At 38.2% G+C, this 24,949-nt stretch overlaps 1 protein-coding gene across 2 annotated transcripts in view; it reads left to right on the top strand.

Annotated features, from left to right (window-relative positions):
* Positions 1 to 24,949, top strand: part of SLC2A9 (solute carrier family 2 member 9) — a 304,702-nt gene that overhangs the window by 123,108 nt on the left and 156,645 nt on the right. For both annotated transcript variants that reach the window (XM_027836293.1, XM_027836294.1), the window contains one exon: positions 14,654 to 14,841. In XM_027836293.1, the coding sequence (XP_027692094.1) occupies positions 14,654 to 14,841 (188 nt within the window). The remainder of the gene's footprint in view (positions 1 to 14,653; positions 14,842 to 24,949) is intronic.

The following is a 24,949-nucleotide window of genomic DNA, read 5'->3' as shown; positions in this document are numbered from 1 at the left end:
ATTCCTCCTTGGGACTATAAAAATAGCTCGATTACTTTTTATTAAATAATGTAGCCATTTGTTTCCAAAGTGCTACTTAAGGTGGGTGTTCAGGAAAACTGACAACTAGTTGCTTGGCTAGTGGGTTTAAATTGAAACAAGGAAAGGGATAGATCTCTTTCATAAAGCCACCAAAGGTCTGTGGTGGAGGGAAACTTAAGCTAAAAGTGAAAAGCCCCTCAAACAAAGTGACCATAGAATATCAAACCTGAACAAGGCTGTAGAAGGTAAGAACTGGAAGGAATCTTCAAACAAAGATTGTAAAGACTGGTAAAGTTGGAAAACAAAACCCCATAGATTATATATAAAACCTGTAGTTTAACTCCGTTTTATAGATGACTAAATTTGAGGCCCAAAGAGGTTAAATGATTTGGCTGAGGTCCCATAGCAAATTAGTAGGAAAACCAGAAAAAGGAAGTCAGATTTCTAGCTTCCTAGTCTTAATTGTCTTTGTACTCTAACCATACTTAGCTTACTCTGCTCTAGGTCAAAGCTAATATCAATAATAATCAATAATCTTTTAACATTTTTCAATTTTATATTCAAGGTCATATTTGTTTTGATTTTCAAAACAATATCTAAAGTAGATAGGATTAATAGTATTATCATTGCTTAATTTAAAAAAAAATTGACAGATTAAGTGATTTGTCCTAGATCAAGTTAACACAAGATTTGATATGAGAGGCAGAATCATACCAAATTTAGTATTGGGAGAGACCTAAAAGGACACAAAACTACGATTTTTTGATATTTACTCCAGTGCCATTTTTAGTACAATATTATTTGGAGACTGAAATTCCAGGACGTTCACTGATATACTCTTCCATTTATAACCTAGTTTCAGTAAACATTTATTGAGATCCCATTATGGGGTAACTAAGGCACTGTTATGGATCTGAGAAAGTATAAAACATAGCCTTTGTCCTCAAGGGGTTTAAAATCTATTTGGTGAATTTAATAATAGTGGCATTCATATAAACCTTTTAAAATATATATATATTTTAAAATTATTTGTTTTTACACCATCGTTATTCCCAGTATCCTTTCTCCTTCCCCTCCCAAAGAGCCATTCTGTATAACAAATAATATTTTTAAAAATTTTAAAAAAAGAAGAGGAAAAAATCAGTGTAACTGATCAATACACATATTATGCTTTTAAGTTTCTCAATGTACTTAATTGTAAAAATTTTGGATACATTTTATTTTGATGTAATAGGCAATTTCCAACAAATGTCCAAACAGCTACCCTGACAAAATCCCTACTTGTTAATAGAAAGGAGCGATGTGTCTTTTAACATTGATGGTTTAACATTGACTTTTGTAATTGAATAGGGTTTGGGGTTTTTTTTTTGCCTCTTTATATTGATTTTATATTATTTTGGTCATTGTGTATATTCTTTTTTCTTTCATTCTATGTCACTTCATATAAGTCTCCCCATCCATTGAAGTGTAGTGACTATAAAGCCTTTCTTTCACAAAAACAGATGGAAGTTCTTTTAGTAATGGAGAAAGGTGTGTGGGTCACTGCACCCAGTGACACTATGAACAAAAGTCAGAAGAATGTTCTAGGTTAGAATGCTGATTCATTTTTAGAGTGCCTTTGTCTAATGCTGACTCAAGGTCACTGGTCACAGATGATTCAACTGTGACCAAAGACTTACCTGACTTGAGTTTAGGTTATTTTGAACTCCTGTTGAGCCCTCAATTGTTTACATCCTCCAAATCTATTTTAGTCTCTCCTCTCCTTCCCTAACCCTCAACAACCACAAGGGCAGAGAGGTTTCTCTCCTCAGATTCTCCCTAATTGGCATGCAAAAGAAGCCAATACAGAAACAGTGAAGTCAGTAGTATCCACACTCTTGACTTTATTATGCATATCTATCAGCAATGAAATAACGTAACATTTTTTATGTTACAATCCAGATCAGTTTTAGCAAAATCATTACTGTTTTCTAATCCTCAGTAAAGAATTTTTGGTCCATGTAAATTATATGGAGTATAACAGAATATCTGTAGACAGTCATTTAAGGCCATACATAAATTAGCATATAAATTAATCATGGGGGTGTTATTCCAGCTACACAGTACAGAGTATAATACCCAACACATGATAACTGTGTAGGAATCCATGTGTGTTTCCTATTCATGTATATGCCCTTCCTGTAGGTATGGTAAGCTATATAAGTATGTATGTCATTTGTACATGGTGGGGGGAGTCTTTCTTTTTCTCGTCCTTTTATTTGCTATACTATTTGATTAAAATGATTAATTAAAACTTTGAATTAATGTGGCCTCATTGACAAAAAGCAAACATATTGGTAAGGGTTTGTAAGCAATGGTTTTGAGTGTGTGTTGACCCCTTTAACTTGGGTAGTTTTTCTCATTTGAAAATGCTTTAGGTGCAACATGTATACTATCTCCTTCACTCCCAAGACTTTAATATCCTTAAAGGCAGGTCTTATTTCATTTTTTTATCTTTTAATACCCAGAACTGTACCTTACATATCATAGGCCTTAGTAAATGTTATTTAAATTGAATGCTAATGATGATGAAAAGTATCTAGGTGATGGCAGTTGGAAGTTATGATGAAAAGTGTGTGAAAGCTTTGGATTTGGGAAGTCGAGTTCAAATCCAGACTCAGACACTTATTAGCTGGGTGACCCCAGGAAAGTCATTTAACCTCTGTTTGCCTAAGTTTGCTCATCTGTAAAATGAAAATAATGATAGTACCTATCTCACAGGGTTAATGTGAGGATCAAATGAGATAATATATATATACAGTGCTTTTCTAGTCTTATAGTGCTATATAAATGCTAGTTATTATGAAAATAGGCACATTATGATACAATAAAAATAGTGACAATGCTGGAATCAAAGGACCCATGTTCAAATCTCACTTCTGATGCTTATTACTCATGTGAATTTCAGTCAATCAGCAAACATTTATTAAATGCCTTCTATGTGCCAGGCACTGTGCTAAGTGATGGGCTTGATTTTATATTTTTCCTTCCTCCTCTTCCATGTATGTGTGTCAGTGTCTGGAGAGTTCTTTGCCAATAGCACCCCTTGCCAGCTGCCTTGTCTTTCATGGCCAAGACATGAGCTGCTGCTGCTGCTGCTGCTGCTGCTCTATAAATATCCAGTTTGGATCCCACTGACAGCAGGAAATACTGCATAGAAAAATCATGGTCAACAGCAGCATCTTCAAATACTGAAGATGTGAGATCTATTTACCTGCCTACTCAAGTTTACATTGCCTCAGAAACTAGGGCTTTAAAACAAAAGCCAATTTTCTTAAGAGAGAATTCTTTGCTTGAGAAGATACATCAGGGCTCATTTGACAGGGTATCTGGTTTTGAAAGGGCAATTTTGATGTCCAATGCCATTTGGATTTACATTTGTTTGTGCCTGAAAACTTCAAAAAAAAAATACTGTTGATTCAAGGTTGGTGGACAATTTCATGGCATCATCATAACTCCCAATTCAAAGCATTCAATAGATTTTCCTCACAAGAACCCTTTGAGATAGAGAATGGAAACAGTATCCCCATTTTACAGATGAGGAATCTGAGGCTCATGGAAGCGTATTGCCCGTGGTCACAGCTATCAAATATCTGAGGAAGTAGTGGAGTTTACGTTCTTGGCCCCAAGTGCAAGATGCTTTCCGCTCCATGATCTATTCAACACACTACCACAGGATTTCCAGGACGGATGCTCAACTGAAGAAAACAAGTGATTCTCCACCCCTCAGAACCTTCACTACCTCCTTTCCCATTGCTGCAAGCTGTGAAAGGTCTTTTTCTTTGTGAAAGCCCCACGTGCTCAATATTGACGGATGGAGGCCCAGAGACAGCCTGGAGAATCACACAGTCCTACAGAAACTTACAAGTAGTTTGCTGGCAAAAGACCACAGACTGAAGCTGGCTAGGTTTCCTAAAATGTACGTGTAATCTCAAATCTGACCCTGATGCAGACTCTAGATCACGGTCAATTAAAAACTCTAACACTGCTCTTCTAAGACACCTTGTGGCAAAATCTCCTAATTCAGCGTTGGGTTTATCGTGACAGTATAGACAAAATCCTTAACTCCTGGAGGGCAAGGACTATTTCTTACTGTTATATTGCCTTCTAGCACCAAGCACAGTACCAGGAAAGGAGTAGAACCTCAGTAAAAACTTGTTAAATCAAAGACGCTATTATAGCAAATCTTTGTTTCCCCGCAATTACTTCACGGAATACCTGATGGGGAAAGTTATTTTCAATCGGAGGTTCAGGAAAGGCCTCATTATGGAGGTAGCATTTAAGTTTTATTGTAATAGCCATTTGTTGTTCATTGCTGTTCAGTGTTCTCACTCACGTCTGACTTCTTCATGACCCCGTTTGGAGTTTTTTTGGCAAGAAATACTGGAGTGGTTTGTCATTTCCCTCTCCAGCTCATTTTACGGATGAGGAAACCGAGGCAAACAGGATTAAGTGACTTGCCCAGGGTCTCATGGCTAGTAAGTGTCTGTGGCAAGGTTTGGACTCAGGTCTTCCTGACTCCAGGCCAGGTGCTCCATGCACTGTGCCACCTGGAGGAATAGCCGTGGAGGAATTCAAAAGGCAAGAGGGAGACATGACATTATGCTCAAGAGGGAAATGCTGTCTAGTAACTTAGTTGTTGACAGGCCCTTCTGCAATCAGAGATTGTTCTCTACTGACTTTAGCTGGTCTTCTATTCCCTAAGTTTTTATTGGGCAGCAACCTCGAGATGATTCCCATTGCAAGAAATTCTTCAAGCCAACATTCTAAGCATGTTTCATACTGTTATTGCACATTAGATGAGTGTCTAGATAAGATGGTTTTCATCTTATGGAATGTTTCAAGTGTCTAAAATCACGTCTGCAGTCTGAACATGAGAAAGTTGAGCAAAGCAGATACTGGCTTCTCCATCTGTTTTGTAGTCAATCAAAAACTGAGGCAGCAGGATGTAGGGGAGAGAGGGCTGGCCTTGGAGGCAGGAAGACCCGAGTTCCAATTTCTCCTCTGACATATACGGACTCTGGGCAGGTCTCTCAACTCCTCAGTGCCTCCCAGGAAACTCTGTAAGACTGTAATTTGTAAAGAAATAACTGATTTGTCTAGGTAAAGTCCCTCACCAGGAGCTCCCTACATCCATGAAATCGTAGGTCCAGTAAAAAAAAAACAAACCCAAACATCCATCTGCCTTGTAGCTCAGAACTTTGTCATTCAAAAGCATGCGCCTTTATAAGAACTCCTATTGAAGAGTGTCCTTCGTAGTCTCGCTGACTACCTGCCTTGCTTAGGTCTGGTCCTTGCTTGACCCCTCTTCTCCCAGGAGAGCACGCACACAAGAGTGTGGCCTTCATTAGGCAGGGTAGTACAGTGGGAGATGCATTGGATGCGAGTCTGATGTGTAAACGAGAAACAGCTCTGTCCTAGAAACAAGGGATGGCAGAGGAGGAAGGCTGTGTTCTGAGCTCTAGCTAGCTGTGGGACCTTGGGCAGAGCATGTCAGCTCTTCAGGTTTCCTTTTTCATCATTTATAAAATAAGGAATTTGGAATAGATGATCTCTAAGGTATTTTTCAGTTCTAACATTCTTAAATCCTAGGATTTCATAGAATCATGAACTTTTGGGGTCAGAAAAGATCCCAGAGGTTAGCCACTTCAACCCAAACCTGGGCAGGAATCCCCTCTGTAACATCTCTGATAAATGTTTAACAACCAGCTCTTTAAAAAAAAAAGTATGCTTGCCACACTTTTAAATTTAACCTGCATTATTAATATTTTCTCCATCACTTTCTTAGAAAATCACAGAACAATAAATCAGACCTGATTTGTGGCATTTGCCCATTTTTAGGATGCACATGCTAGCATTGAAAATTTATTTTTTTAAAATAATATTGCATTTTTCCCAATTGCTTGTAAAAACAATTTTTAAATGGTCATTTTTAAAAACTTGAGTCCCAGTTTCTCTCCCTCTCTTCCTTCCCTACCCCCTCCCTGACAGAGTAAGCAATTTGATACGTTATACATCTCATTGAAAATTTAACAATCGGCTCTCACCAGCCGGTTTGAACTGGCTCAATATAGTGAAAGAATGGCTGTGGGGTCAGAGACCAGAGTTCAGATCCTGCCTTTATTTGCTAAATGAGGTCATTGTACTAGAGGGCCACTGCTATCCCTCTAGGCTTCACATCTGTGAGCCTATGAGCCTATAAGGTTCAATTCAATAACCTCTGAAGTTCCTCCCAGCCCTAGGTCCAAGATACTATGATTAGAGCCCTGTTTTTTGATCAGAAGGAGATTCTTTTGGTTGTTTCTTTTCGTGGACCAGCTGGTGTGTGTTCAGGGTTTGCAAATGTATTATGTATATATTGGCTGATAGTGTAATTTACACAGGAAACATAATGCTGGCCAGAGCTAAAGGTAAATGGCACTTCTCTGAATTCTCTGTCATTCCCATTCCCTGCCATCACCCTGGATCCTTCGGGGCTCGTTAGCTGGATTCATGCGAAAGTTCATGCCCTCTCTCACCTGTGTGGTGTTGCGTGTAGGGGTGGGGTGGTGGATGCAGTGCAATGGAGAGGTCAGTACAAGGTGCTAGCAAAAAGAAAAGTAGGTTCCAGTTTCTGTTCTACAACTTCGTTTGACTTCCTTCTGTTATCTCTAATATGAAGAGATTAGAGATGAACTTTAAAATCCTTTCCATCCCTGGGGTTCTGTGGTTCATTCTATGACCCTTGAATATTACATGTTAATCACTTAAATATTACTTAAATAATTTTAATAATCACAATAATAGTTTGTATTTACATAGAGTTTAAAGAGTTGCAAAATACTGTCATTCTATCATTAATACTCCCCTCTCTCACTTGAAGATGACATTTAAGATGTCCTGTGACCAACCTCCTTACCCTCCCCCTCCAAAAAAACCAATCCAACAACAACAACCCGCCATTATCTCTTGGCCAATTCGACTTATGAATTTTTTGTACTTAGCTGTGCTGGTGCTTGGACAACATAACAACCTATGGCATCTCCATGCATCAATGAAGTATTAAGGTTCATCAAAATTTTACAAAAATCACCTTTTTTAGCCTCCAAATTTTGTTTGTTTTGCTTTTTAAAAAAATTGGGGAATTTTCTGCCTCCAGATTATTGTTAGGTTTTGGTTTTTTGCCTTATGAGATTTTGGTGTTTTTTAAAAATCACGAATTTGATAAACGAGTAAAAAAGTTAATAGCATCATATACAAAGTACAGGAAAAGACGATTACATATGAAACCATGATTATAACTTATTTGTCCAGCTTCTTTTTAATGTCCATCGTCAGCATTCTCTCTCTCTCTGTCTCTGTTTCTCTGTCTCTGTCTCTCTCCTTTTCTCTTCCTCTCTTCCTTCCCTCCCCTCCACCAGGTATGACAATCAACTACCCTATGGTTCCATTAACCATTTCTATGACTCATCGAACCCAAACTCCCCAATAATAAAAAACCCACCATTCTCCTATAATAATATAAGTTCCTTGTAGTTAGGTACTATCTTACTTTGATAATTGTATCTCAGCGCTTATCACAATCCCTGGCACATAATAGGGGCTTATAATAAATGCTTTTCATTCATTCATTCATTGGCCCAATAGAGTGCAACCTTAATCTATGATTTCAGCATTGGTCTGTAACTGGGACAGTATATCCATCCAAAAAGTAGTTTTTGTTATTACTGTTTCGGTTCCACGGTGATTGGTAAAGTCTTCTTCTTGTGTATTGCCCTAAATAAAATCTACTTTTCCTGCTTCTTCAAAAAACTGGAGGCTTTCTAACAGCTCTCCACTGCTTAAAAGGAGCAATTTCATATACCCTGTTGTGAAAATAAATGTTTTTTAAGGATAAAGCCGACTGTGTTGGGAATGGACTGACTGCAGGAGCTTTCACAATACCCCCATTTCCCTGTAGGAGAATTAATACCAAAGGAGTGAATATTTAAATTTATATTCTAAAACCTGCCTCCCAGGATAGGATTATTAGATTCCGGAAGACTTTAATCAGACAGCTAGTCATAGGCTGGACATTCATGGAGTGTTTCACAATTAAAGGCTCAGTACAATCTTAAGAGCCTACAAACACTTTTTTGAGACTGACAGATTACATTGTCAGTTTGGAGGAAGAATAAATCATTTGAATTAGGTACACGTTAATTCTTTGAAAAACCTTTCTGAGCAGAAACTTTATATTTACAAGATTCTAGTTTTCTTAATCACCTCAGAATTACTTTTTGTAGCATATTCTGATTATAGTTATCCCTGCCACATCATGGGATTAGGGGCGTGGTGCCCCCCACGATCTGGAAAATCTGCCTAAAATATTTTGGCCCTCCCTTCATACCAGAGAAGTCTGGATTATTATGGTATGAAAATATGTTGACATCATACAATACTATATGTATTTTTATGCATTCCTGAGTTTCTAAACTTTTCTCTGTCATCTGCTGACCTTTGTGTGTTTGTGACTTCAATAAAACTTTCCCCAAATTCCCATTTAATTTCTTGTGCCAACCCACAATATATTGAAACCATGATGGCGAAAGTTGCGATGTGGGAGGGATAACTGTATTTAAAATGTGTCCTATGAATTGAGGAAAAATCACTTCCTCTCTCTGAATTTCAGGTTTTTCTTTGCCAAACTAAGATATTATAATAAATTTTTTTTCCACAACACCTTTTATTCTTGCTTCCTATTACTCAGTGTCCAGCTCTGACTTTCTATCATCTGTATCTTGAGATATCTTTCAATGTTAGCTTCTTGAAGTCCTTGCCTACAACTCAGGTCCTCTCCTGCTTTAACAATCCATGTTTTATAATGGAAAACTATTTTTAGCTCTAACATTCTATGGTTTATAACTGAAGTTAACTCCTAACTATCATTCTAGGCTAGGTGTCTAGGACTCAGTGGAATGGCGGTAAATTGATTATCTTAAACTACTGTTCTCCAGGTTTCCTTTCAAGATACACAAAATACATTCTATAATCTTTTTTTTTTACTGTCATCAATATCACTTGTCATTTCCATCTGTAAAATGGGCCATCTCTTTTTTCTATATACATTCTCACTTAGTGATTTTATTAGCTGCCATAGGTTCAATTATTATCTTTATGTGGATAATGCCCAGATTTATATAGCTAGCCCTAATCTCTCTCCTGAGTGCCAATGCTGCATACGTAACTAGTTTTTTGCATATCTCAGACTGGATGTCCAGGAGGCTTCTCCAATTCAACGGATTCAAAACATAATTCATTTTCTTTCTCTAAAAAAAACACACCTACTTCCCAAACTTCCCTTTTACCACTGTGAGGGTACTGTCACTCTCTGAATCACTTAGGCTCATAACTTGGTGTCATCCTCATTTGTGCTCATCCCATATAGTTAATTAATCTATTGCCAAATCTTGTCCTTTCTATGAGTGCAAGATCTCTTTCCCCCTTTTCTCTATTCACAGTCATTGCTTTATTTCAAGCCCTTATTACCTCTTACCTGGACTAATGGAATAGTCTTCTGATTGTGCTCTATGCTTCATTTCTCCCTAAACCAATACATCCTTTTTTTTAAAAAAAAAATATTTTATTTTTAATTTATGGACTAAAACAAACATTTCTATAACATAGTATAATAAAAAGACAATTGCACATGAAACTGCAAATCTGTTATGTACAACTTACTATTTCTTTTAAATAAATAATAGTTATCATGTAAATTTCTCTTTTTTTCTTTTTCCTTTTTCTCTGCCACCCTCCCCCTTGCCAAGATGGCTATAGAGCTGCCAAAGTGATTTTCCTAAAGCCTAGGTTTCTCTGTCTCTCTCTCCTCTCTCTGTCTCTCTCTTTCTCTCCTTCCCCTCTTTCTTTCCCTCTTTCCCCCTTTCTATCTGCCTGTCTCTCTGTCTCTCCCTCTCTCCCTCTCCTTACTCCCCTCTCCTTGCCCCCAGTAAGCTCCACTGATTCTCTATTACCTCCATGATCAAAAAGAAGTCATTTGGTATTTAAATTTATTCACAAATATAGCCCCTTTTTACACACTTTACTCCTCTCCGTGTACTCCACAGTTCAGTTTTAATATGCTTGCTGTTCTTTTCACAACATTCTTATTTCCCATCTCCCTGCCTTTGCACTGGCTACTTCCCATGCCTGAAATGCTATTCCCTCTTCATCTTCACCTCTTAGCTTCCCTGGCTTCCTTCAAGAGTCAGCTCAAATGCTATCTTTTCTAGGAGGCCTTTGCTGATCTCCCAGCTGCTAGTGGCTTTCCCTCTAGGATTACCTTCCATCAAATCTATGTTTATTGTTTGCATGTTTCTCTCTTATTTGAATTTGAGCTCCTTGAGGTAGGGATCGGTTTTTCCCCCTTCTTTGTATCCCCAGTGCTTACTTAGCACAATTCCTGGAAAAGAGTAAGTGCTAAATCTATACCTTTTTGACTGACTGATCCTATATTGATACTAGTCTTTCCCAATTTGAGGAAAACCTGCTCTCTGTACCTTGGTATGTCTATTTTTCACTGACAGATGTCTTCTTCTGATACTTCATCATGGCATGAAGGTGACTATGGGCATTTGTTTTTTTTTAGGTGCTTGAATAGGAGTTTAATTTCTGTATTTTTTTTGTTTTTGTTCAGTCATTTCAGTCATGCCTGTCTCTTTTTTGGGGGGGGGAGGGGGCGAGGCAGTTGGGGTTAAGTGACTTGCCCAGAGTCACACAGCTAGTAAGTGTTATGTATCTGAGGTAGGATTTGAACTCAGGTCCTCCTGACTCCAGGGCCAGTGCTCTATCCATTGTGCCACCTAGCTGCCCTGACTATTGGCATTTCTAAGGCTATTCCAGTAGAGGCACAAGCTCTGGCAGTGTAAAACACTCCAAAACCTTGTGATGGACTCTGTCACCCTAGGCCAAGCCTAGCTACAAATGAAAAGATTCATCACTAGAATGCTATTTTTTTTTTCACCCACAGGTACTCTTAAAGACCATCTACCAAACTGTTGAAAAGGTGTAGTCTGTTTTGGTGCAAGAATGTCCACTGAGGCAAAACCTTACTGCTTGAAGTAAGACAGAGCAACCTAGCCATTTAGACAGATCCTATTGTTTAGGATCAATTTAGAACAAATATTCATTGCTCTCAGGAAGCTCACAGTCTAATGGTAGAGATAACATGAAAACAACTATTTACAAACAAGCTATATATAGAATAAATTGGGGGTAATCTTAGAAGGGAGGCACTAAGATTAATTAGGACTTGAAAAAACTTCAGTAATAATTCTAATAACTAACATCTATTAAGTGGATTAAAGTTTTCAAGGCCCTTTACATATGTTGAAATGAAACATCTCATTTTAATCTTCATAAAAACTTGGTGAAGTAGACATTATTATTATCTCCATTTTACAAATGGGGAAGCTGGAGCATACAGAGGTTAAGTGACTTTCCCAGGGCCACACAGCTACTAAGTGCCAGAGGTGGGACTCAACCTCAAGAATTCTTGACCCCAAGTTGAGTTCTCGATCCACTTGGCCACGTAGCCACTTTATAAGTTGCTTTGGCTTGCCAAAATGTTCCAGAACTTGCTTTCCACTAACATGGACCAAAAGAACCTGAGATCATTTCCTTTTTACCCTTCCTAAGAGTTCTCTACAAACTACTTTTTGGGGTGGAATATGGTGTGATTAGCATTTCAGCTGAATATTCTGGTTTAATTGGTCCCATAATGTATATATGTTATCTGTATTTTAAAATATGCCATATACACAGTCTATTAAATAACTTTGCTAAAGTCATCTTCTGATGCCTCATTATGGTGTTGAAATGATCTCAGGTTCAGATCTGTATACCTATCAGTATAATTGACCATGTCAATGACAAAATCAACAGAAATCATATGATTATCTCAACAGGTGCAGAAAAAGCTTTTTGATAAAATGCAACACCCATTCTTCTTAAAACAGCAACAACAATAGCAACAACAACACTAGAGGGCATAGGAATAAATAGAGCTTTCCTCAAAATGCTAAAAAGTGTCTAAAACTGTTAAGCAAACATTATTTGAAATGGGGATAAACTAGAAGCCTTCCCAATAAGATCAGGGGTGAAGCAAGAATGCCCATCATCACCACTACTATTCAATATTGTTCTAGAAATGCTAACATGAACAATAAGAGAAGAAAAAGAAACTGAAGGAATTCATATAGGCAATGAGGAAACAAAACTATCACTCTTTGCAGGTGATACAGTGATATACTTAGAGAATCCTAGAGAATCAACTAAAAAACTACTTGAAATAATTAACAGCTTTAGCAAAGTCACTGGATATAAAATAAATCCACATAAATCATCAGCATTTCTATATATTACCAACAAAGTCCAGCAGCAAGAGACAGAGAAATTCCATTTAAAATAACTGCAGACAATACAAAATATTTGGGAGTCTACCAGCCAAGACAAATTCCGGAACCATATGAACCCAGTTACAAAACACTTTTCACATGAAGTCAGATCTGAACAATGGGAAAATATCGATTACTCATCGGTAGGCCAAGTTAATATACTAAAAAATGACAATCTGACTTACATTAGTTTACTTATTCAGTGTCATACCAATCAAACTATCAAAATTATTTTAAAGAGCTAGAAAAAATAATAACAAAATTCATCTGGAAGAACAAAAGGTCAAGAATATCAAGGGAATTAATAAAACATATACATATATACACACATACACATACACACACACACGGGAAAGTCACCAAGCCTTACCAGATCTAAAACTATATAAAGTGACAATCATCAAAACTATTTGGTATTGGCTAAGAAATAGAGTGCTAGGTAAATGGAATAGATTAGGTCTACAACACACAGTAATAAGTGACTTTAGTAATCTACTGTTTGATAAATCCAAAGATTCTAACTTCTGGGATAAGAACTCACTATTTGACAAAAACTACTGGGAAAACTGGAAAAGAATATGGCAGAAAATAGGTATAGACCAACATCTCAAGCCATATACTAAGATAAGGTCAAAATGGATACATGATTTAGACATAAAGGATGATACCATAAGCAAATTAGGAGAGCAAGAAATAGCTTGCTTGTCAGATCTATAGAGAAGGGAAGAATTTATGACCAAACGAGGTAGGGAGCATTATGATATGCAAAATGGATAATTTTGATTACATTAAATTAAAAAGGTTTTGCATAAACAAAAGCAGTTTAATCAAGATTAGAAAGAAAACAAAAGCTGAGAAACAAGTTTTATAGCAAGTGTTTCTGGTAAAGGCCTTATTTCTTAAATATTTAGAGAACTAAGTCAAATTTATAAGACCTCAAGTCATTCCTCAGTTGATAAATGATCAAAAGATATGAACAGGAAGTTTTCAGATGAAATGAAAGCTATCTGTAGTCATAAAAAATTCTCTAAATCACTATTGATTAGAGAAATGCAAATTAAAACAACTCTGAGGTACCACCTCATACCTATCAGATTGGTTAATATGACAGAAAAGGAAAATGATAAATATTGGAGATGTGGGAAAAATTGGGACACTGATACATTGTTGGTGAATTTGATTTGGAACTATGACCAAAGGGCAATCAAATTCTGCATACCCTTTGAATCCAGCAATGGACTGTATCCCAAAGAGATCATTAAGAAGGCAAAAGGACCTACATGTATACTAATATTTAAAGCAGCTCTTTTTGCAGTGGCAAAGACTTGGAAATTGAGGGGATGCCCGTCAATTGGGGGATGGCTTATCAAATTGTGGTATATAAATGTAATGGAATACTATTGTGCTTTAAGAAATCATGAGCAGGCGATTCTCAGAAAAACCTGGAAAGACTTATATGAACTGATGCTGAGTGAAGTGAGCAGATCCAGGAGAATATTGTACACGGTAGCAGCAGCATTGTATGATGATCAGTTAGGATTGACTTAGCTCTTCTCAGCAATACAATGACCCAAGACAGTTCCAAAAGTCTCCTGATGGAAAATGCTATCCACATCCAGAGAAAGAACTGATGGAGGATGAATGCAGATCAAAGCATACCATTTTACTTTGTTTTTTTTCCTTTTGTTCTTTTTCTCCTTTCATAGCTTGAGTAATATGGAAATATGTTTAACATGACTGCACATGTATCCCTATACAGATTACTTGCTGTCTTCAGGAGGGGTGAGAGAAGGGCGGGAGAAAAATTTGGACCTCAAAAATATTATTAAAAAATGAAAGTTGAGAACTCTCTTTACCTATAGTTGGAAAAAAAATAAAATGCTATTTACATAAAAAAGGGAAATTGTTTACTACAGGGAAAAAAAAGAGACTTTAGAACACAGAATGTTACTGCTAGAAGGGACCTTAGAGACAGGCTAGTCTATCACCTTTATTTTATAGAGGAGAAAATTGAGGCCCAGAGGGATTGTTGGTCACACAGTAAATTCTTAATAAATGCATTTTCCTTCATTAATTTATTCGTTCATTCACCAAAGGTCACCCAGTCAGTCAGAGGAAGAGCTGGGACTAGAACCCTGGAATCTGAGTTTGCAGTTGTAGAAAATGCCTCTTTCTATTTGCAGCGTTTCAAACTTTCCTTGGGAAAATGGATGTCTCTCAAGAAATTAAAGAGGCCCTTGCTGTCAGTCGGGTTCAGAGAAACATTCGCGTTGTCTCAGTCTCGGAACTTCTGACGAGGCGTTCTGCTCGCTGGCAGATAATTACAGTGATTATCACCATGGCCTGCTACCAGCTCTGCGGGCTTAATGCGGTAAGTACTGACTTCCTGTCTGCCCATGGCCACCATTTCTTGATAATAGGTGTTTCAGAGGGGGAAGGATTATAGCTTTATCCTGGAAAGTATTTAAATGTCATGTTACTCAGCACAGGAGTTATGCAGGGGGACATCAGAGAGAAATTCACTCCAGTGAGCTAAATGGACTGTGGCAGAGCTATATGCCCTCTGTGCCCTCCCAACATTTGACCTCCAAAAGCCTGTGTAGGAAGGAGCAAAGGAGGTGATTCACTGGTTATTATCTATCATCCTGTGGCATCGGCCAAAGGAGGAAGGGAAGCTAGAACTTGTTTGAAGGTTGCTGATGGGAGCAGTTGGATCTTCTGGGGTGGAAGGTGAGCTAGCTAAGCAGGTGTATCTGGAACAGCACACATGACATTTTAGGAGTTAGAATCTTCTGTTGGTCACTGCTGTTTGTTTACATCTGACAAAAGAGTTTTATGTTAGGCAATGTTGTATAAGGGAAAGAACACAGATTCTGGATATCAGTATTGTAATTCTAGCTCTGGCACCATGTAACCCTGGGCAGCTCACCCTACCTCTTTGATGCTCTATTTTCTTATCTATAAAATGGGTTTAATATTATTTGGGCCCAAAATTCCAAAGTGCTGTAAGGAAAGTGCCTTGTTAAGCCTTCAAGAACTATTGAAATATGAGCTAATGTTGTGGTGATGATAATGAAAAAAATAATAGCTAGTATTTATATAGCATATTAAGGTTTGCAAAGCACTTTCCATGCATTAATCTCATTTGACCCTTAAAACAACACTGTGAGGTAAGTGCTAGTATTATCCTCATTTTACAGATTAGGAAGCTGAGGCTGAAAGACATTAAATAACTTTCCCATAGTCAGAGGAAAAGGGTTTCAATACTACTCTTTTCTGTAAAGTTTATTGCCTATGTGGTCTTGAGCAAGCCACTTAACTACTTAGGGCCTCAGTGATTTTGTAAAATGAGGGGGTTTGACAAGATGTCTTCTGTGTCCCTTCAAAGTCTACACCAGGGATACTTAACCTTGAGTCCATCAACTTGTTTAAGTATTTTGACAATTGTATCTCAATGGTTGACTTTGCAATCCTCTGCATGTTATTTTATATGTTTAAGAACATTGTTGTAAGACAGGATCTTTTGACTTCACCCAACTTCCAAAGGGGTGCAGGGCATAAAAAAGTCAAAAAGTCTTTCCTCAGAACTATGATCTTATTCTTTCCATTCTTCAAGATCTCTCAATCATGGTACATCTTACAAATCTCCCACTCTCTTGGGCTTAGTCCCAGCTGAGATCTCAGTCTTTCTCTCTTGATGCTGCTCTGTTTTTCTATCCCTGTATTTATTAAGTGCTTACTGTGTGCCCCACACTGTAAAACGCTGGGAAAGCAAATACAAGCAGCAAGAAAGACAGCCTCTGCCCTCAAAGAGTTTATATTCCAACTGGGAGCCAAGAGGACAGATAAAAGGATGTTGAAAAGGAGAGGGAGGGGAGAAGACCAGAGGGGCAGAGATAGTCCAGTGCAAGGAGAGGAGTGAAAACATGACTGCCTCGTTAAATGGAGGTTCTGAGAGGAGCCATCCAGGATGATCAGTATGTGTTCAGAACAGCATGCCAAGCTCTGGAGGAGAAAGTTCAGAGTTTCATGTCACTGGGGATTGTGTAGTCTGTCTAATAGTGTGATAAGACACATGCAGAGCTAGAATTCTCATTATTTCGTGATTGGTGCATCCTTGAAATACCCAGTCAAGTGGATGTGAAAGTGGGAGGGTAAAGTTGTGCCTGCCTCAGATAATCAGGGAAGACTTCATAAGGAAGGGGGCATTTGAGTTGGGCTTTTTATAAGAATGAAAGAGGTTAAGAAAGAGAGGGATGCTACTCAAGGCAGAGGCAACAGCCTGAGAAAAGTACAAAAATGTGTTAATGAGAGCATATAACCTTGGGCAAGTCCCTAAACCTCTCAGAACCTCAATCTCCTTGTCTGGAAAATGGAAATGATAACACTTGCCCTCCATCATCACAGGGCTCTAACAAGCATCTAATGTTGTTTAGTTATTTCTAGATAGTGTCAGATTCTTCACGACCCCTTTTTGGGGTTTTCTTGGCAAAGATACTAGAGTCGTTCACCATTTTCTCCTCCAGTTCATTTTATAGATGAGGAAACGGAGGCAAACACGGTTAAGTGACTTGCTCAGATAACACAGCTAGCAAGTGTCTGAGGTCAGATTTGAACTCAGGTCTTCCTAACTCCAGGGCCAGTGCTCTATCCACTGTGCCACCTAGCTGCCCCTATAAGCATATAATTAAATAATGCAAATGAAAGCTCTTTCTTACTATAATGTGCAACTAAATGAGGGTAACCATGAAATGCACTTAAGCGGGAACTGGGTTTTTCTGATGATACAATGCATTTATTTACTTGTTGAATCAGCTTTTTCAAAGTAGTTTTATACCTATTATCTGACTTTAACCTTAGAACATGCCTGTACAACCTTCAGGCCGTGGGTAAGTGTCATGCCAAAGGGTTTCATGGGTGGGGCCCGAGAAAAATGTAGAGGAAAACAGCCTTTGTATGTAGAGGAAATACTTTGGTGTACTACAAGTGGCCAGTGCACTTGAAAGAATATTCCTATGTTGACATTTGGGAAGGTGTCATTAGAGAATGAAGGGAAAAAAAATCACTAAGTGCCTACTATGTGCTAGGCATTGCACTATGCACATTATAAATATTATTTAATTTAATCCTCACAACAACCCTAGAAGGTAGGTAGGTAGGTACTATTATTATCCTCATTTTATAGCTGAAGAAACTGAGAAAGACAGAAGTAAAGTGACTTGCCCAGGGTAACAAGCCTGGGTTTTAATTCAGGTCTTTCTGGGCCCAGAACTCTATCAATTGCACCACAAGTTGCCTCCAAGGCCTAGATGGGTTATGTTATATGTCACTTGAGGAAATACCCACATTGTAGAAATGGCAGATCCATTGAAGTCAATTAACTTCATTTTCTAGACCAAGGGATTAAAGCCCAGGAAGGGTAAGCTTCATGATTGCAAATCCAGTTAGTTCTAGACCCAGAATTAGAATCCAGATAACCTGAGGTCCAGTGCTCTTTTTACTATACCATGTTGTCTTTAAGTCCTTTTGATTTTAAATTTATTTAAGATGGACAACCATCCTACACAAGGAAGAAACTTGAGTTAAAACTATCTTCCTATGAGAGAAAAATCAGATTTACATGGCATGATGGATAGAGAGCTTGCCTTGGAGCTAGGAAGTCCTGAAGTTGAAGTCTCACCTCTGACATGTCAATTGACCGTGTGACTCTGGGTAAGTCACTTAATCTCTCACTGCTCTGTATAATTTTCTAGGTTGCAGAGAAAGTGCCAACCTATATTGGTGGAGAGTTTCCTTACTGGGAATTTCCTATACCAATGAAATCATGGGTCCAATCCCTCCCTGCTTGTTCCCAGAGAAAAATTGTAGGAACAATAAGTGGAATTATGGATGGAATGAAGTATTCCTTATCCCTGGGGGAATCTTCAAGCACAGGCTGGACGTTATAGAGGGGGCAGTGTTGAATTTTCTGGTTTCTTATGATTTTAAAGCCCTTTGATCAGAAGCCCTGAGTTCCCTTCAGACGATGGATTCTACGTCAATCAACAAGCATTTAAGTGTTTTCCTAAGTGCCAGTTACAATACTAAGCATTGGGAACACAAGAAAGGCAAAAACAGTCCTTGCCCTCAGGGAGCTCCCATTCTAATGGAGGAGACAATGTATGTATACCTTGTATATATGTATACCTTGTATATACTTAGTTTTATATATATACATATATATAATAATCTACTACGTATATAATCTAGATGATAGGTTAGAGATATATATGATATAATATGTAATAGATTATAATATATAACATAATTATAATCAATTATACATACAAATATATAAAACCAAAGGGACAATACATAACTAAATACATATAAGATATCTATATCTTGTGTGTACTTAGTTTTATAGATATATAATCATATATATCATATGTTACATATGATATAATGTATATGATAATATATGATAATTATAATATATATAAAAGTAAGGAGATAACATGTATGTACCTAATATATACAAGATATATATGTATATATGTCTTCTATGTGCTTATATATATGCATATGTAGATCTATATACTTATATATACATGTTCATAACTAAGTACAAACAAGATGTATCTATATCTTTCTCTCTATATATCTTGTATGTATTGTTACTTAGATGTTTTCTATCTCTATACATGTATAGTGAGGGACCCACTAATGAGGGCCTCGTCTTGAAATCATATGTGAGCCTGAGAGCTCCTGATGAGGCTGCCTCTAGGATTGGGTCCTCACTGGACAGTCCCCTCATTATACAGAGTAGGTGAAGGGGGGGAAACCTGAGAGGGGGAAACCACTAGAAGTTGAGTGGACCAGGAAAGCCATCCTGCTGAAGGTGAGACTTGAGTTGAGGCTAGAAGAAAGCCTGAGAAACCAAGAGACATAGTTGAAGGGGCCAAGCATGAGGACTGCCATGGCAAAGGCACAGAAGTTAGATTGTGCTCCTTGGAGAGGAGGGAAAGTCTTTTGCCTCTTTCTTACCCCCAGCCTTTAGCACAGTACCTGGCACATAGTATGCACTTAATAAATGTTTGTTGACTTACTGATTGAGAAATGGAAGATGGAGTTCTATGTGTCAGAAACATTAGGTGGGTCAGTGTATCTAGATTGTAGAGTGTTTTAAGGGGAGTAAAGCCTAAGGAGAGTGGGAAAGTAGGAAGGGGCAGATTGTAAAGAACTTTAAATGTCAAACAGAGGCATTTATATTTGATCACAGAACCAAAAGGCAACCACTGGAGTTGATGGGGCTGGTAGGATTGGGGGGGAGGAAAGATATAATCAGGCCTATATTTTAGAGAAATCACCTTGACCACTGAATAGAGGATGGAGTAGAGTGGGAGAGAATCCTTACAAAATCAAGGAAGCAGGCTGAGCATGGCATGCCCCTTTGTTTTTCTGATAATTTCTCTATTTATTCATTTTGATCTCTACATCCTATAGGGACCATAAGAAAAGAGAATCTGGCAGCTTAAGCTTTCTCTGTCCCCTCCCCTCCCCCCCTGCCCTCTAATGGCATTCACATCCCTTTCCCTAAAATTAGATCTGTCACTTGGGATTACTTACGTTATGCTCCAGCATTCTCAAGTCACTTACTCTTTGCATGAGAACTAGTCTGCTTCAGGACTTTTTATTAATCTTGACTTTCACCAAGTATTAGACCCTCAGTGGCAAGAAGAATTGATCCAAGAGCCTTGAAATGACAAACCCCAGATTGTCCCACCACTTAGCAAACCAGAAGCTGTTTCTACATACAGTACCCCACCCCCCGCACACACACACCCATGGATTGTGTTTGTTGAATAGAACTTTGTTCAATCCAAATGTACTTGATTGAGGTAAAAAGCCAACATAAGTGTGGTAAAATCTCAGGTACCTAGAAATCCCTGGAACATGGATTGTCCTATTAATAGAAGGAGAATATCTAGAATGAGGAAATGAGTGGTGACTGAAGAACATCTTGTCACAGAAGTGTTAGAGAAGAATCGTGTTCCAGTACAGATTGGATAAGATGACCTCTGACATGCCTTCCAATTCTGACATTGTTAGAGACACAAATGTACCGATCAGGTAATGTCCAGAGCACTGTGCCTGGCTCTGTGCCCTAGATTTTAGAAAGATCATTGACAAAATTGTGTATATCCCAAATGAGACATGTGGAGAAGGTTTGATTACCTTCCATACAATAATCAGTGGAAGGAATTGAAAAAAAATGTTTGACTTGGAAAGGAGTCAGCTTGTGGAGCAGAGGTAGAGGAGAGGGTCATGATAGCTAACTTCAAGTGTTTAAGAAGTGTTAAAGGGATTAACCTTATTTTGCTTGGTCTCAGGGGGAAAAAAGTAGACAGATGTTGCACAGGCAGATAGTGGTTGAATATAATTGTGGAAGAACTTCCTAAGGAGCAGAGCTGCCTTAGAATCAAATGGATTGCCTAGGGAGATAGGTAACAGGGCAGCTAGATGGCTCAGTGGGTAGAGAGCTGGCCCTGGAGTCAGGAGGACCTGAGTTAAAATCTGGCTCAGACACTAGCTGTGTGACCCTGGGCAAGTCACTTAACCTGTTTCCCTCAGTTTCCTCATCTGTAAAAATGAGCTGAAGAAGGAAATAGCAAACTGCTCCAGTGTCTTGGCCAAGAAAACCACAAATGGAGTCACAGAGTCAAACAGGACTGAAATGACTCAACAACAACAAAGGAAGATAGGAAGAGAACGCCTCTTTTCCATGGAGGTATTCAAACATGGTGCCCCGGACTATTTGCTGGGGATAGTGTAGAGGAGATTCATGTACTGAGTAGGGAGTCAGCTAGATGACCTCTCAGGTCCCTTTCAACTTTAAGATTCTCTGAGACTCAGCTGTTCTCATAGTTTCGTGTTTTCTCCTTTAATCCCAAAAGTTTATTTTAAAAAGAACCAATGTGATGGATGTTATAGTTAAGGAACCCTTTTATAAAGACTAGTCAATGTAATTTAACCATTTCTGGACTGAGCCTTTGATTCACCTAGTTTAAAGCAAAGAGAAGAACATTGGATTGGGATATAGGAGATGGGATATATTCCAGGTTCTGTCACTAGCTAGCTACAAATCACTTTAGCTCTCCAGGTCTCAGCTTCCTTATCCATAAATTTCTAAGGTCTCCTCCATTTCTTCCATTCTATATTCTAAGGTCCTTTGTAATTCCAATGTTTTATGAATCCAATATCCAATCCCACCCAAACAAAAACAATAATCGCTACTTTAATATGTGATTTTAATGAGAATAAAAAAAAACCATCCTCTAGAAACAGAATAGAAACGAATTCCTGTGGGTTTTAGAATGACTTAGAACACCACAAATTAACATTATCTATGTTGCATTGCATTTTTATTATTTTTTGTTAAACATTTCCCAATTAAATTTTAATGTAGTTTGGGTTTAGCTGGGTGCTTGAGGCCCAGAAACCACAAGTTTTACACCTCTGCTCCAAAAGAACAGTGTCTGCTAATGAGATGATTTCTTACAGTAGGTTGCCTTTGTCTTGGCATGACTCCAAAGCCATGTTTCAGATTTGTCCCTGTTCATTTTTACATTAGTGGAAAGGACAATCTTTCCAGAATTTGTAACTCTGGCTTCAGAATAGATAGGGAGTGACCAAGGATTATATGGCCAAAGCATTAAAAAGACATTTTTGAGTCTTAAAATTTCAAGCCAAAGGGACCTTATCTAATGAGACTGTTAGGTTCTTCACCTAACCTTCATTTTATGGGTGAGCAGAACAAAGGTAAAGAGTGAGTTACCTGAGGTCACACAAATAGTTTCATGGTGGACAGAGAACTAACTTTGAGTCTCTAGGGTTCATCTCACTACATACATACATACATACATGCATACATACATACATACATATATAAATATATATAGAATACCATTATTTCTGTTACAATTTTCTGTGGTGATAATGTGGAAAAGGCAGTGGGGTTGGAGTCAGAGGATATGCCTTACCTTTACCATCCCCTACCTATGTACCTGTCAATAGGTCACCTTCTTCTCTGAGCTGTAGTTCTATCTCTGTCAAACTAGGATAATCCTATCTACAGTGCTTACCTTACAGGACTGATGTGGGGACCAAATGGATTAATAGCTACACTCACCTTTGAAGGTCTGTTTTTTATGTTACCTCATTTTGCAAGCTTAGGACATATTAACCTCCTAGGACTGTTGTGAGGATCAAATGAAATAATTTTAATAAAGCACTTAGCACAATGCCTGGCACATAGTAGGCATTTAATAAATGCTTGTTCCTTTCCCCTTTTATTCTCACAACAACCCTAGGAAGTAGCTTATTATCCCCATTTTTTGAGCTGAGGCACCTGAGGCTATGAAGTTAAGTGACTTACCCATGTTCACTCAGCTACTAAGTGTCTGAAGTCAGATTTTACTTAACCTCTTAAAACTGAACCTCCTTCAGCCTCAAGTGCCTCATCTGTGAAATCTAGGTCTTGGCTCCAGGTATAGTGTTCTATTCAATGTTGCATTGCACCAGACAATAATTAGGACAAGTTCCTTTTATGTGCTCTCTTCCCTCATTAGAATGTATTCTCCCTCCGGGCAAGGGCTTTCTATTCGTAGTTGTATCTCCAGTTTCCATTAGCGGCTCTGGTTGGTTTGGACCCATGGACCATTGTACTCATGAGTTTTCCCCAAACCCTTTTAGTTTTCTTTTCATTAGATTGTAAGCTCCTAGAAGGACAGAGACGATTTTTCTTTTTCTTGTCAGTATCCTGAGTACCTAGCACAATGCCTGGCAAGTCATAAGTGTTCAATAAATATTTATTCAATTGAAAAATTATCATAAATTAGCATAGCTAATAGTAAACACTCAGTAAATGCTTCTTGACTACTTGTGGACTGAATGATGAAAGGCGTTAATCTCATTTTACAGAAAAAAAAATTAAGCTCCATGAAGGTTAGGCCTTGAAGTTGCATATTGAATTAATGGCAGAACCAGGACCTATCCAGCAACATTTGATCCAATAATCTTATAAATTTTTACATGATCTATCTTATTTTCTAAGTGCTTAAAAATAAATTCTTTGTACTGTTTGCTTGTCCCCACCTGGTCCTCTCTATAGGATGTTTTATTGTACTGTGTGTTTGCAAGGAAGAAACAAACAAATCTCTTCCCGTGACAACTGAGGCCTAAAGGAAGTCATTGTGAAAAAAAAATCCCTAATACTTAGAGCCTCTAGAGGTCCCTGGATCACAGAAATGAAGGGACCTTTGAGGGCTAGACCAATCCTTTCATTTCCAATGAGGAAAATTAATCCTAGAGATGTGGAGTGACCTGCCCAAAATGATACAGGTAGTAAAGGGCAGAGCAAGGATTTGAACCCAGGTCTTTTGACTCTGGATGTAGCGTTCTTTCCAATGTGCCCTCCTTTGTACGTGGGTGTGGGGAGGTCCCCTCGTCAGAGGCTAGATAACCACTGTTAGGTATACTATGGGGAGGATCTTTTTCCAAGTGTGGGTTGCACTATGTAGCTATCAAGGTCCCTTATAACTCTGAAATTTTGTGATTCCATTATTCTTATGTCCAAATTAAGTTGGGGGTGGTGGGGAGAGTGGTCACTGTATTTCCTCCATGTGTCAGGTTTACTAACTCTTATAAAAAGAACTGTCTGAGGATAGCATATTTAGAGCCACGCCCACCAGAACAGTAAAATCTTCTAGATTGCCTGGGGGTTCTGAGACCTCTTTAAGAAGTATAATTTCAGAGACCAGGATCTCTTGAAGGAAAGCCTAATTCCTGGGGGCAGGAGGTGGGGGGCCAACACAATACAAAATTGATAGGGAGTGGTATTGTCAGGACTGACCTGAAACTGCTCCATTGAATAAGCTTCACTTAAACCAGCTGTGCTTTACTTTCAGTGGGAAAGAGAAGAGCTTTTCTATCAAAATGAGAAGAGGAAAATTTCTTTACAATGCAACCAAGTCAAGTAATTCTTCACTTAAATTGTTGTTGTTGTTAATAATAATTGCAGTTAGGTGCAACATTGAATAGAACACTCTACCTGGCGCCAAGAAGACCTGGATTTCACAGATGAGGCACTTGAGGCTGAAGGAGGTTCAGTTTTAAGAGTTAAGTAAAATCTGATTTCAGGCACTTAGGAGTTGAGTGACCATGGGTAAGTCACTTAACTTCATAGCCTCAGGTGCCTCACCTCAAAAATGGGGATAATAAGCTGCTTCCCAGGGTTGTTGTGAGAATAAAAGGGGAAAGGAACAAGCATTTATTAAATGCCTACTATGTGTCAGGCATTGTGCGAAGTGCTTTATTAAAATTATTTCATTTGATCCTCACAACAGTCCTAGGAGGTTAATATGAGAAAAAATTAGATAGTATTGGTCAAGTACTTTGCAAATCTTAAAGTTTTACATAAAGGTGAGTGATTATTGTTA

This window comes from Vombatus ursinus, unplaced genomic scaffold (genome assembly GCF_900497805.2).
Source record: "Vombatus ursinus unplaced genomic scaffold, bare-nosed wombat genome assembly UNPS02014818.1, whole genome shotgun sequence".
Lineage (NCBI taxonomy): Eukaryota > Metazoa > Chordata > Mammalia > Diprotodontia > Vombatidae > Vombatus > Vombatus ursinus.
This window is presented reverse-complemented; position numbering and strand designations above follow the sequence as displayed.